Raw genomic sequence first — 15,000 nt, 5'->3', positions numbered from 1 at the left:
ACAACACACACACCCCACATCAGTGAAGACCTCACCTGGACCTACAACACACACACACCACATCAGTGAGGACCTCACCTGGACCTACAACACACACACCCCACATCAGTGAGGACCTCACCTGGACCTACAACACACACCCCACATCAGTGAGGACCTCACCTGGACCTACAACAAACACCACATCATAAAGAAATCCCAACAGTATCTGCTGTGTCCTCTGTTTATGTATGATACCCAGCATGACCTGCAGGTTAACACTCTCCTGACATCAGAACTCTGAAAATGTTCAGCTCTTGTTCACAGTTTTATTGACAACAGGAGGAAACGTGAAACTGAATCACATGAAAGACAAATCAACAACAAGCCAGCCACAACAAGTACCGATATACACAAAACACAATGCAGCAAACTTCACAGAGAATAACATTATCCACCAAATAATGATCTGTGATTACAAATAACAATACAATAAACTACACACAACCACAATGTTTTCAAAAGGTATGAGATGTACGCAGACAACTGCATTAGCACGGCTATAATAACTACAATAACTATAATAACTACAATAACTAGAACTCTTGGAGTTGTATTCTCTCACTCTACGATCGCTACACACATAAACCGACTCGCTGCTACTGACACCCTGTGGTTCATAAATGAATTACAACTAACCTCAAAAAATGGAACAGAGTTTATAAACTCCTGACAGAACAGCATCTGTACTTCCTGAGGAGGCTGAGGAAATGTAGCATGTCAACTAAAACTCAGCAGTTCCTACAGGAGAATGATGGAGAGTGAACTCACCAGCCACCACAGTATGATATGGTAACTGCACTACTCAGGAATGGAAGACTCAGTTTTCAGTATTTTCTCATTCTCACTCTTTCATAAACACACACAGAAACACGCACACACACACACACACACACACACATACACGTAAGCACACACAAACAAACCCACATACGCATGCACACACTAACGTTCCATACCTGAGAGTGTCCAGTCTGCAGTGGGGATCCTCCAGTCTAGCAGAGAGCAGCTTCACTCCTGACTCTCCTGGGTGGTTGTACGTCAGGTCCAGTTCTTTCAGGTGGGAGGGGTTTGACCTCAGAGCTGAAGCCAGAGAAGAACAGCCTTCCTCTGTGACCAAACAACCAGACAGTCTGCAGAAAGGAGGGAAACAGGTAGAGAGACAGAGAGTGAGATGCACTTCCAGAGCAGCCTGCATGGGGCAGCTAGAGAGGCTGGTAACTGTAGTGGAGGTTCCTCCACTCTCATCTCTATCCGGCGTCCTCCATGGCAGATGGTTTTGTTCACTCTTCTCCAGATCGCTGCTGTCTGTGTTTATTTTTGCTCTTATTTTTATTCAGCCCTTCAGAACTCTAGTGCACTATTAACCTACATCAGAAGAACCCCAAAGCTGGACTTACACTGTGTGATTTCAGTGGTCTTATTAGACTGTTACATGTCAGACTGTATGAGATGATGCCAGTAAAATCTTGGCAGAATTCTACATCTGGCTGTGATAACAGGAGTAAAAACACTGTCACATTTCTGGACCTGTGACTCAGAGATAAAGTCTAAGAATCCTAAGCGATGCATACTTTTTTTGGAAGTTGCAAAGCTGATGCCAGACTTTCACAAGTGTCCTCAAGATTACAGATAGCTAGACTGCAAGTAGATACAACTGACAATACAATATAGTCTACAGTAGATACACTAAATATTACAATGTAAGTCACTCTGGATAAAAGCATCTGCCAAATGCTGTAAAAGTAAATATAAATGTACTCTTATGTGGTCATGGAACTGTCTTGGCTTTATAGGACATTTCTGAGAAATAGATATCCAAAATCAACCTGAATGAAACATGAATTCACCCAAAGGTATTATTATTTTAATAGGAGTTTATGAAAAATAGTAGAGTGAAATCTGTCCAAACTTACTCTGCTGATACTCTGCAAATTCAGTCTATACAAAATGAGTGCATTATTTCGCCTAAAGGTAGTTTGACTTTAATATGGATTTATGAACATTGTACAGTGGAGTGTCCAAACTTACTCTGCTAATAGTCAAGGGCTTCTACTCACATGTGGTAGTGGAACTGTTTTTGCATTTTGTTAAAATTCAGAAAAATATGTAAAACTTCAATATAGATTTATTAATGATCTGGTGATGGCCAAGGGCCACCATTCAACTGGCAGTGGAATATTTCAGCCCTGGAGTTCCCCTGCCCTGCACATTTGCCACATTTCACTAGTGATAACCCCTGTTTCAGCTGGCAGTCAAGATCTATAATAACCTTCTGAGAAACATTATGTAGAAAAAGCATTTTCCACAATGCTTATTAAGCTGTGTAAATATATTACCAATTGTGTTTAATCTAATTATGCAATTAAAGTAGTTCAATCAAGTAAACTGTATTTTGTACTTTTAAATGTAGTAAACGTGCAAGTCCATCGAAGCTCTTAAAAATACAGCGAAATACCGTAAAATCGCGCATATAGGCGCATAATTTAAAGCGCGGACGACTTGACCGTGAATCGCTAAAGCGCGGATAGCGTGATCGCGGTTGTAACCTAGTAACCACCTGTAACCTAGTGACCACCTGTAACCTAGCTACAAGATTTAAATGTGTTTATACTGATGTAGGGGACATGACTGATTATTGCCCAGCTGTAGTTCATGAACACCAGATGTTATAAATCACATCCCCGTCACACCCTCACCCTCCTCCCTCCCGCTCTCAACTACGTGAAGATCCAACCGCATTTCTCCAAAAGACTGTAACTTGATTGTTGCAAAGACAAGAAGTCCAATCTTGCTTATTGACAGTTTGGTCAAATTGTTGAGACTGTTAGCTGGTCAGATATCTGTGCTGAACAGTAAACAACTAAACAAATCAACATAGCTAGACTTTCTTTGCTAACATTACCTAGTTAGCTGTTAGCCATGAATGACGATCAGAGATTGAGTGAAAAACTCATACAGGCTTTGTCTGTCTCTTAGTCCATCTACTTTTACTTTTTGTCTGTCCCTTTCTGGTATTTTCCTTTTCTCTTGGAAATCACCATAGCAGCAAATATCCTCCAATTCCAGTTTGAGATTTTCTGTCATTTTCATGATCCACTACAGTTCTCTTCACCTCAGTAAGTTAAAACAGCTCCCCTGATGCTATTGGCCACTGTAATGACGTCATTCAATATTCTGCTGCCCCGGCCGTCCTACCACATATTTGATTGGATAAAATTACTGTCACTCAAAATGAGAACCTGATCACTCATATTCCTGTTACTGCTGGATACAAGTGCTTCTTGGATATTCATGTTATTACTACCTTCATTTTTTTTTTTCAAATGGTACAATTTAAAAAATTTGTGGAGTGTTTTTATTGTACCTTTTGACATTTTTTAATACGTCAACATAGACTTCCTAAAAACACAAGGACAACAATCACAAGGTTATTACTGTATTTCTAGACCAAATTGTTTTCTGCTGTTTCATGTGCTCCCAGTTTTAGTTGAGAAAAATATTAGGAACATTATCTTCACTACATATAATGGTGTTATAATACTGTTTCTGACCATTCTGGTGCCCTACACACACCCAAACACACCCTGCTGCTACCACACTACAGTTACAGTGAAACTACAAACACTCCATAACTGCAGCCTGATAACATTTAATAGACAAACTGAACACAGGCATGCTAATAGAACACAGATTTGTACCTTCAGTTTCCAGAGTTGGCTCTGTCCTAGAACAACTCCCCCAGGTCATTGTGCCAGTGTTGGGTAGTGTAGTCTATTGTGTGGCTGTGTGTATCAACATAAAATATTGTGGGTGTAGAAAATTACTGTACATTCACTGAGTGGATTTGAACTTGTTACATCTACTACTGTATTTTCTTTTCCCTCTTCTGGTTTATGTTTAATGAAGACAGGGTTGGGGTGGAGCAGGTGTTGGATTTGGTTTTTATTCTGTCTTATACTCCCCATAGAGACAGATGGCATGTTTGTAGATCTCTATTACTTTTTTGTAATAATGGTTTGTGCTCAGAATAAAGTGTCTGTTGTGGTCTCTCCCCCTACACTGGCAAATAACAGAGATGTATAAAGGTTGCTATCTCTCTCTAATCATCTGCAGCTGAAATAACCAGCAACTGAAGATGGCTGCCTCCAACACTCCTTTACCATTTATCAAACACTAAGATAATACTGATGATTTTCTTCATAATTTGTGAACCCTAAAGACGGCCATGTTACTATATTGTGTGGGATGTAGCTTGGACACATACTAAAACTGTAGCATAACCATTGTATTAGAGTGTTGCTATGAACAATGCATTAAATAAGAGTTTTACACATTTTTTCCTTTTTTTTTTTTTTTTTTTAAACAGAACAGTGCCTTGACTCTCCCACTAGTTGTATTTTATATCTTTTCCCTGCAAAACACCTTCACTATTGTTTCTGAACTTCTGAGCCCTCCAGACATCTTGTGGTTTTAAGTATTTTCTGTGGTCAGTGTTTGTTCTCCTGTATGGAGGAAGCAGAAAGACAAGGAGCACAGCAAGGGGTCCAGTGAGGAACACATTCCAACAGTGGTGGTCACACACAGATAATAGTTCTGCCTCTCTAACACACACAAATAGATCTGTCTGTCTCTCTCTCTCTCTATTTCACACACACACAAACTCACAGATAATAGTTCTGTCTCACACTTACAAATAATAGATCTGTCTCTCTCTGTCTCTCTCTCTATTTCTCTCTCTCTCACACACACACACACACACACACACACACACACACACACACACACACAGATAATAGTTGTGTTTCTCTCTCTCTCTCTCACACACACACACAAACACACACACACACACACACACAAACACACACAAATAATAATTCTGTCTCTCCCTCACACACGTTTCAATTGAGGTGAAGCATTATAAACAGTAAATGAAACATACTTGTGTCAATCTGTGTAATAAATAAGATTTCAAACAGTAGTCATATTGGCCCTGAACTAAACAGTGTGTGGTCTGGTTTACTGTGTACATACAGTAGTCATATTGGCTCTGAACTAAACAGTGTGAGGTCTGGTTTACTGTGTATAAACTGTAGTCATATTGGCCCTGAACTAAACAGTGTGAGGTCTGGTTTACTGTGTATAAACAGTAGTTATATTGGCCCTGAACTAAACAGTGTGAGGTCTGGTTTACTGTGTATAAACAGTAGTCATATTGGCCCTGAACTAAACAGTGCGAGGTCTGGTTTAATTCTGTGTGGTTATATTTCTACATGGAGTTATATTGCTACATTTGGTTAGAATTCTACATGCGATTATAATTCGACGTTTGGTTATATTTCTACGTGTGGTTATAATTCTCAGTGTATCTGAATTATGTAGTATCAAATGATGAATTATGGGTACAGAAATGTCTGATCTAAAGTTCAGATGTAATACAAAACACCACACATGCTATGCACCACACACACACACACACACACACACACACACACACACACACACACACACACACGCACACACGCACTTCACTCCTTCTCTCCTCCTAATCTCCTGATTATTGATTACTGTGTCTTGTGTGTCTTTCTTTCTCTCTTGTAATTAAGTCCACAGGTTCACTCGTCCAGTGCTGAACATTGTTCCTCACTACTGTGTTCAGTTGTCCTGAGTTTACTGTCAGCTGTCTGCTCAGTTTCTCTCTCTGCTGACTCGACGTCTTGTACCATCACTGTTCTATTTTAGTTTGATGTCTCTGGCTTGATGAAAAAATTAGCAGCCAACATTCACTCCTAAGTCAAGCTAATATGACGTTAGCGTGAGGTATCTAGGTGTAGTAACCAACAGCTGTGAGTGGACACAGCTGACACTACAGCAGAGCTGTGGGGCTACAGTGAGGCTACAGTGAGAGTGGACACAGCTGACACTACAGCAGAGCTGTGGGGCTACAGTGAGAGTGGACACAGCTGACACTACAGCAGACCTGTGGGGCTACAGTGAGAGTGGACACAGCTGGCTTTTCTGTCTCTGTCTGCTGTGTTCACTCTCTTCCATGTTCTCCCCCTGGACACTTTCACCATCAAGTTCTTCTGTCTTTTCTCTCTCATGCTGTCTTCTTACTAAAGAAGGTTGCCATGGCAATAGCATTACTCTTTCTCTTCATCCTGGCTTGTATTTGCAGAGAGATTAGAATGACTGATGTTTACAGTGTTTTCATACATAAACTAGATAAAATCACTCAATGAAATGCTTACATTAGAACACTTCATTTTACAACACAGTTGTTGGAGTTTCTAAATATATTCATCCTGTAAGACATTTCGCAAAATGTCTGCGGTCAGGTGACCAAAATTGCAGCTTGTGGACAAAATGCCAAAGTGCCTAGTTGAAGCAGCATTGTAATAAATACACCTGTACATGTGGACAAGGACTCATCTGGGTCTCCTCTTTACAATGTTATATTTCTCTTCTAGACTTGAAAATCTGCCCATGCATCACAAATGTAACTCTTTGTCTCCACAGTGTGGTCATTTAATGAAATGCAGTGAGGTTTCAACAGAAAACTATTTAGAAATATTTAAAGAAGACAACTTTATAATATAATATAAAAGTGTACATTTCCTTGCATTGCCTTGCCTGGCAATGTTTGTTTAATACTGTACTATAAGGGAGTTGACACTGACCTTTTTAAAATGCCGCTTTATTTACATTCAAAAATAGTCACAGAAACTCACCTGAGAATCTCCAGTTTACAGTGTGAACTCTTCAGTCCAGCACAGAGCTGCTCCACTCCTGAATTCTGCAGGTCATTATTATTCATCTCCAGCTCTCTCAGTGAGGAGTTTTCTGTTTGTAGAACTGATGTGAGAGATTTGCAAGACTCTTCAGTGAGACCACAGCCAGATAGTCTGTAAAAGAGTAAATACAGTAAATAATGTAGTTCAGTCAGAGGATGATGAATTAAAAGATCTGAACTGCTAATAAAAATGTAAAGAAGAGCTTGAAAGGTCTGGAACACACTGATACAGTTTCAACCTTTTAATTTCACAAACACAGCAACATTTCAACAGTACCGTGTCTTCATCAAAGACAAAATGGACAAAGACATGACAAATAACATTCATTAGCAACCTAAGACAGGTGACCAAATAATGGATGGTTGGTTCATAAGTCAGTGAATGGCAGTTACCATAATCAGAGTCCAAATATCAAAAATATCCCACCCCTAACAGCATAACAGGAAACAGAACAACATAGATCTCATTCAATGTTTCACAAATACAAATACACCAATATACAAACAGAAAATATTGTTGGAAGACATGCAGAGTAGTGATTATGGAGGAATAAACACTTCAGTAGTGATTATGGAAGAATGGCACTATCGACGCAGCCAATGGCACATGCGTGGGGCCCACCATAGAACAGCGCCCTCTCATTATCACGGAGAGTGACGTGAGGAGAGTGTTTAAAAGGGTGAATACCAGGAAGGCGATGGGACCAGACGGTATCTGCGGGAGGGTCCTCAAAGCCTGCGCAGATCAGCTAGCCCCGGTATTCACCGACATCTTCAATCTCTCCCTGACGCTCGGTATCGTCCCGTCCAGCTTCAAGCGATCCACCATCGTCCCCGTCCCGAAGAAACCTCGACCCTCCGACCTCAATGACTACCGCCCTGTCGCCCTCACATCAGTCGTGATGAAGTACTTTGAAAAGCTAGTCAGAGACTTCATCACATCTTCACTGCCAGCCTCCATGGACCCACTGCAGTTTGCATACCGCCACAACCGCTCCACTGACGATGCAATTGCACATCTGCTCCACACTACACTGACTCACCTGGACGAAGGGAGGGGAAATTATGTTAAAATGCTATTTGTCGACTACAGTTCAGTATTTAACACCATCATCCCCTCCCTACTCACTACTAAGTTGGGGGATCTAGGACTGCATACATCCCTGTGCGACTGGATCTCCAACTTCCTAACAGACAGACCACAATCAGTACGGGTGGGCAATTGCGCCTCATCCACCCTCACCCTCAGCACTGGAGCTCCTCAGGGTTGTGTCCTAAGCCCCCTGCTCTACTCACTGTACACCTACGACTGCACAGCCACTTCCAGCTCTAACATCATTGTCAAGTTTGCTGACGACACCGTTGTCGTGGGTCTGATCTCGGACAACGACGAGAGGGCCTACCTGGAGGAGATTAAACACCTGGAAAACTGGTGCCAGGAAAATAATCTCCTCCTAAACATCAGTAAGACATAGGAGCTGTTCGTGGATTGCAGCAAGAAGCAGGTGCGGCACTACCAACCTGTGAGGATCAGTGGAACCACGGTGGAGAGAGTAGATAGTTTCAGGTACCTTGGAGTTCACATCTCGCAGGACCTGTCCTGGTCCTGCCATACCAACTCCCTGGCAAAGAAGGCTCGTCAGCGTCTTTACCACCTCAGACGCCTAAGAGACTTCAGACTGCCCTCCAAGGTATTGCGGAACTTCTACACCTGCACTATCGAGAGCATCCTCTTGGGGAACATCACAGTCTGGTTTGGGAATAGCACCAAGCAGGACAGACAAGCACTCCAAAGGGTAGTGCGTTCAGCAGAGCGCATCACTCACACGGAACTTCCTGACCTGCAGACCATCTACTACAAGCAGTGCCAGACCAAGGCCAGGAAAATTGTGAAGGACCCCACCCATCCCAACAATAGACTCTTCTCTCTGTTGAGGTCAGGGAGGAGCTTCCGCTCCCTGAAGACCAAGACAGAGAGGCTGAAGAGGAGCTTCTTCCCACAGGCCATTCGGGCCCTGAATCAGGGAAACTGATAAACTGTGGGGACCACCACCACCATGTAACATAACTGTATATCTGTACACCTGTATATATCGATTTATACTCAATTACCTTGTTACACAACAACTGTAGATATGTTATTATACAAAATGGATCTGTACATTCTGTAGATTGTGTACATATATACCCAACCATATTACACCTGCACTGTACATTCTGTAGATTGTGTACATATATACCCAACATATACATTGTACATTGTGTATATAATCATAATATACATATATTGTACATACATTGTTAATATATTTTGTACATACATAGAGTATATATATTTATCTTACATATATACATTTTTCTCTATGCACCCCTGTTTCCTTTCCTCAGTTTGGACAGAGCACTCACCACCATTTCACTGCGAGTTATATTCTGTATGACTATGTATGTGACGAATAAACCAAACTTGAACTTGAACTTGAATGAACACCGCAGTAGTGATTATGGAGGAATGAACACTGCAGTATTGATTGGACAGAATGCAGACAGCATAATCTTTTACTAGTGTTTACATTCCTGTGCTCACACTATGAGTCACTGAACATGAAACATTCTCCTCTGCCTTTGCTTTACCCAGTGAGGTCCTGAGTTCTGTCTTTGTGGTGCACCGAGAATCACAGAGGCTCAATAGCTGAGTCAGGGACTCCATCAGTCAGTCAGGTGTGTGTGAGGCAGACCCCATCAGTCAGTTAAGTGTGTGTGAGGCAACTATCTCATGTCTGCTGTTGACATGAAATGTGTCCCTGGAGTTTGTCCTTCATGGACTGTATGTGTGCAGTAAAATACTGGGGAGAAGAGGACCGTTCACATGTTGTTTCAGTTGGATCAGAACTTCAACTCACAATATCGCTACTTCACACAACTAATTTATTCAGTAAAATCGACCATTTACATTAACACAAAAAAAACCCAACTAAACAAGTCAGCAGCCCTTTTTGGGGCTACAGTGAGAGTGGACACAGCCGACACTACAGCAGACCTGTGGGGCTACAGTGAGAGTGGACACAGCTGACACTACAGCAGATCTGTGGGGCTACAGTGAGAGTGGACACAACCAACACTACAGCAGATCTGTGGAGCTACAGTGAGATTCTTTCAGTGGAGTTCTTTCCTCCAGCACGGCTGTCAGTTCAGCTCACCTCAACATGTGTTGAGCACACCGTGTAAATCATAATGAGAATGGGGTCTCACACCCAAAAACACAAGGGAATCATGTGTGATTGTAAGACATTTTGGAAAATTTCTGCACTCAGGTGACCAAAAATGCAGCTTGTGGACAAAATGCCAAAGCGCCTAGTTGAAGCAGCACTGTAATAAATACACCTGTACATGTGGGCAAGGACCTATTTGTGTCTCCTCTTTACAATGTTATATTTCTCTTCTAGACTTGAAAATCTGCTCATGCATCACAAATGTAACTCTTTGTCTCCACAGTATGGTCATTTAATGAAATGCAGTGAGGTTTCCACAGAAAACTATATTTAGAAATATTTAAAGAAGAGAACTTTATAATATAATTTAAAAGTGTACATTTCCTTGCATTGCATTGCCTGGCAATGTTTGTTTAATACTGTACTATAAGGGAGTTGACACTGACCTTTTTAAAATGGGTCTTTATTTACATTCAAAAATGGTCACAGAAACTCACCTGAGAATCTCCAGTTTACAGTGTGAACTCTTCAGTCCAGCACAAAGCTGCTCCACTCCTGAATTCTGCAGGTCATTATTATTCATCTCCAGCTCTCTCAATGAGTTTTCTGTTTGTAGAACTGATGTGAGAGATTTGCAAGACTTTTCAGTGAGACCACAGCCAGATAGTCTGTAAAAGAGTAAATACAGTAAATAATGTAGTTCAGTCAGAGGATGATGAATTAAAAGATCTGAACTGCTAATAAAAATGTAAAGAAGAGCTCGAAAGGTCTGGAACACACTGATACATTTTCAGCCTTTTAATTTGACAAACACAGCAACATTTCAACAGTACCGTGTCTTCATCAAAGACAAAATGGACAAAGACATGACAAATAACATTCATTAGCAACCTAAGACAGGTGACCAAATAATGGATGGTTGGTTCATAAATCAGTGAATGGCAGTTACCATAATCAGAGTCCAAATATCAAAATATCCCACCCCTAACACCATAACAGGAAACAGAACAACATAGATCTCATTCAATGTTTCACAAATACAAATACACTAATATAGAAACAGAAAATATTGTTGGAAGACATGCAGAGTAGTGAGTATGGAGGAACAAACACTGCAGTAGTGATTATGGAGGAATAAACACTGCATTAGTGATTATGGAGTAATGAACACTGTAGTATTGATTATGGAGGAATGAACATTGCAGTAGTGAATATTAGTGTATGAACACTGCAGTAGTAATGATGGTGGGATGAACACTGCAGTAGTGATTATGGAGGAATAACAGAATTCAGAGAGCAGAATCTTTTATTAGTGTTTACATTCCTTTGCTCACACTATGAGTCACTGATCATGAAACATTCTCCTCTGCCTTTGCTTTTCCCAGTGAGGTCCTGAGTTCTGTCTTTGTGGTGCACCGAGAATCCTGGAGGCTTAATAGCTGAGTCACGGACCCCATCAGTCAGTCAGGTGTGTGTGAGGCAGACCCAAGTCAGTCAGTCAGGTGTGTGTGAGGCAGACCCCAGTCAGTCAGTCAGTCAGGTGTGTGAGAGGCAGACCCCATCAGTCAGTCAGGTGTGTGTGAGGCAGACCCCATCAGTCAGTCAGGTGTGTGTGAGGCAGACCCCATCAGTCAGTCAGGTGTGTGTGATGCAGACCCCATCAGTCAGTTAAGTGTGTGTGAGGCAGTCCCATCAGTCAGTTAAGTGTGTGTGAGGCAGAACCCATCAGTCAGTTAAGTGTGTGTGAGGCAGAACCCATCAGTCAGTTAAGTGTGTGAGGCAACTATCTCATGTCTGCTGTTGACAAGAAATGTGTCCCTGGAGTTTGTCCTTCATGGACTGTATGTGTGCCCTAAAATACTGGGGAGAGGAGGATGGTTCACATGTTTCAATTGGATCAGAACTTTGACTCTCTTCTACATTGCTTGTGTGAGGACTCAAGGACAACTGACTTTTTGTACAAAAGAACTGATACGGTCAGTTTCACAACTGTGCTTACATGCATTGGAGTAGAGCCAAATACTAAAACTTTCTGAAATTCAAGAAAAAACTTTAAACTGATCAGACAATTTATGCTGATTATATGATTTGTAAAGAAAAGCATTGTATTAAACTTGAGAGAAATGCAAAACAATCATTTTCACTAGTGGTCTGAGATATTGGTCCCACTGTATGTGAGAAACAGTAGTAGCCTGCTACAGTTTTAGGTGAGTGACAGTAGTAACAGCATTAGCTTCTGGGAGACTCACTGCATGTAGTCATATTAACACCTACACCTTTCTAATGTGCCCAATCACCATCATCGGCTCTAAAGAAAACCCATGATAAAGTTTGAAAACTGCCATCAGTGTGAAATATATACATGTATGTATGTATGTATGTATGTATGTATGTATGTATGTATGTATGTATGTATGTGTGTGTGTGTGTGTGTGTGTGTGTGCACATGTGTACACGTGTGTACACACTGGTCATGCTCATCCTTATACATTTTTCTCTGTATTGGTCAGTAGTGGTTGAACTGTAATGTTGGTCAAAAAGCTGAACTGATAGTTCATATTTAAACCCTTTTGTATGTTACACTGTGTGGTGTGGTGTGTGTGTGTGTGTGTGCATGCATGCATACGTGTGTACACACTGATAGTTCATACTTGAACACTTCTGTATGTTACACCGCAGCACATTTTCTGTCTGTTTCACTAAGAGTGTGAACTATAAACACTGTTGGCCACTGTTATAAATGTAGGACCATTCTGAACACACAGACACACAACTACCCATGACATCAAATATCATTTCACCATCATTAATACATTTAGACTAATGAATCACTGGACAGTGTTACTACATTCCAATGTTCCACAACTTTATGGTTTAACTTAAGCACCTGGTGATGGAGCCTTCAATCACCTACATGTGCTTTAATGTAGGATCTCTCTATCCTGCTCTCTCTCTAATGTTCTATCTCACTCTCCTTTTCATTTTTCACAGAAGACCTTCTGAGTCAAGAACATCCACTGCCTGCTACACCCACAGTTCATCTCTAAATGAAAATACTCACATGGCTTTTCTGGATGCTTTGACCATTGGCAGCAGTCTCAGTAGACATTCCTCTGATGGGTCATATTTCCTCAGGTCAAACTCATCCAGCTCCTCTTCAGAGTTCAGCAACACAAACACCAGAGCTGACCACTGAGCAGGAGACAGTCTGGCTCCATGGAGACTACTGTTACCTCCTCTGCTCAGGTATGTTTGGACTTCCTGCACTAGAGAATGATCATTCAGTTCATTCAGACAGTGGAACAGATTGATGGATTTCTCTGTAGAGGGACTGTCACTGATCTTCTCCTTGATGTACTTGACTGTTTCCTCTTTGCTGTGAGAGCTGCTTCCTGTCTGTGTCAGTAGGCCTTGTAAGAGAGTCTGATTGGACTCCAGTGAGAGACCCAGAAGGAAGCGAAGGAAAAGGTCCAGGTGTCCATTTTGACTCGTTAAGGCCTTGTCCACTGCACTGTTCAGGAAGACAGACATTGGGGTTTTGAAAATACTGAAATATCCAGGGTGTTTCTGTTGTAGCACATTGGTGTTGGTGGAGATGAAGGAAATAAACACATATAAAGCAGCCAGAAACTCCTGAACACTCAGATGTACAAAGCTGAACACCTTCCCCAGCTGTAGCTCAAACTCCTCTCTGAAAATCTGAGTGCACATTCCTGAATACACTGTCATTTCTCTGACATCTATGCCACTGTTTCTCAGGTCTTCCTCATAGAAGATCAGGTTGCCTTTTTCTAGCTGTTGGAAAGCCAGTTTTCCCAGTGCCAAAACATGTTCTGTCATGTGACGTGGGTAAGTGGGACGTTTTTGTCCTTTCATACTTTGTCCATACTTTTGATGCTTGTGTCTGAGCTGAAAGATCAGGAAGTGTGTGAACATCTGAGTCAGAGTGTTGGGGATCTCTCCACTCTCTGCTTCACCCAACATTCTCGCTAAAACAGTGGCTGCAATCCAACAGAAGACTGGAATGTGGCACATGATGTAGAGGCTTTTTGACGACTTCATGTGTGTGATGATTCTATTGGCCAGGCCCTGATTACTGATTCTCTTCCTGAAATATTCCTCTTTCTGTGGTTCACTGAACCCTCTTACCTCTGTTACCTGGTCAACACACTCAGGAGGGATCTGATTGGCTGCTGCTGGTCGAGAGGTTATCCAGAGGAGAGCAGAGGGAAGCAGATTCCCCTTGATGAGGTTTGTCAGCAGCACATCCACTGAGGTTGATTCCGTTACATCCCTCAATCTCTCATTGTTCTGGAAATCTAGAGGAAGTCTACACTCATCCAGACCATCAAAGATGAACAGAATTTTGTAGCTGGTATAATGTTTAGGTTTTAATTCACATGTTTCTGGGAAAAAGCAATGAAGAAGCTCCACCAGACTGAACTTTTTTTCCTTCAGCAAATTCAGCTCCCTAAAAGGAAGTGGGAATATTAAGAGAACATCCTGATTTACATTTCCTTCAGACCAGTCCAGTATGAACTTCTGCACAGAGACCGTTTTGCCAATTCCAGCCACTCCTTTAGTCAGCACAGTTCTGATGGCTTTGTCTTGTCCTGGTAAGGGTCTAAAGATGTCACTGCATTTGATGGGTATCTCCTGTGTTACTGGTCTCCTGGATGCTGTCTCAATCTGTCTCACCTCATGCTCATTACTGACCTCTCCACTCCCTCCCTCTGTGATGTAGAGCTCAGTGTAGATCTCATTCAGAAGTGCTGTGGTTCCCTGCTGTGAGATTCCTTCATGAATCCTCTGACATTTTTCCCTCAGTTTGGATTTGAGCTTTCTGTGGCAACCAGGGGCCAGTTCTGATAAAAGAGGAAGACAACAGAACACATGCTAATCTCTTTTAGATTCAGATTCATTCATAAAAGACTCATTACAGGAGTTACAGGAAAAGAG

At 41.6% G+C, this 15,000-nt stretch overlaps 1 protein-coding gene across 1 annotated transcript in view; it reads right to left on the bottom strand.

Annotated features, from left to right (window-relative positions):
* The window catches only part of LOC145657358 (NLR family CARD domain-containing protein 3-like), a 45,600-nt gene that overhangs the window by 19,990 nt on the left and 10,610 nt on the right, over nucleotides 1-15,000 (bottom strand). The window contains exons 7-10 of the mRNA XM_081711715.1: nucleotides 13,103-14,906; nucleotides 10,539-10,709; nucleotides 6,771-6,944; nucleotides 1-1,172 (exon numbers count right to left, since the gene is read on the bottom strand). The exon at nucleotides 1-1,172 is cut by the window's left edge and continues 17,630 nt beyond it. Of these exons, the coding sequence (XP_081567841.1) occupies nucleotides 884-1,172; nucleotides 6,771-6,944; nucleotides 10,539-10,709; nucleotides 13,103-14,906 (2,438 nt within the window). The 3' untranslated portion in view covers nucleotides 1-883. The remainder of the gene's footprint in view (nucleotides 1,173-6,770; nucleotides 6,945-10,538; nucleotides 10,710-13,102; nucleotides 14,907-15,000) is intronic.

Source organism: Electrophorus electricus, chromosome 1, assembly GCF_041902795.1.
Source record: "Electrophorus electricus isolate QZ-2024a chromosome 1, ASM4190279v1, whole genome shotgun sequence".
In the NCBI taxonomy this organism is placed as follows: Eukaryota; Metazoa; Chordata; class Actinopteri; order Gymnotiformes; family Gymnotidae; genus Electrophorus; species Electrophorus electricus.
This window is presented reverse-complemented; position numbering and strand designations above follow the sequence as displayed.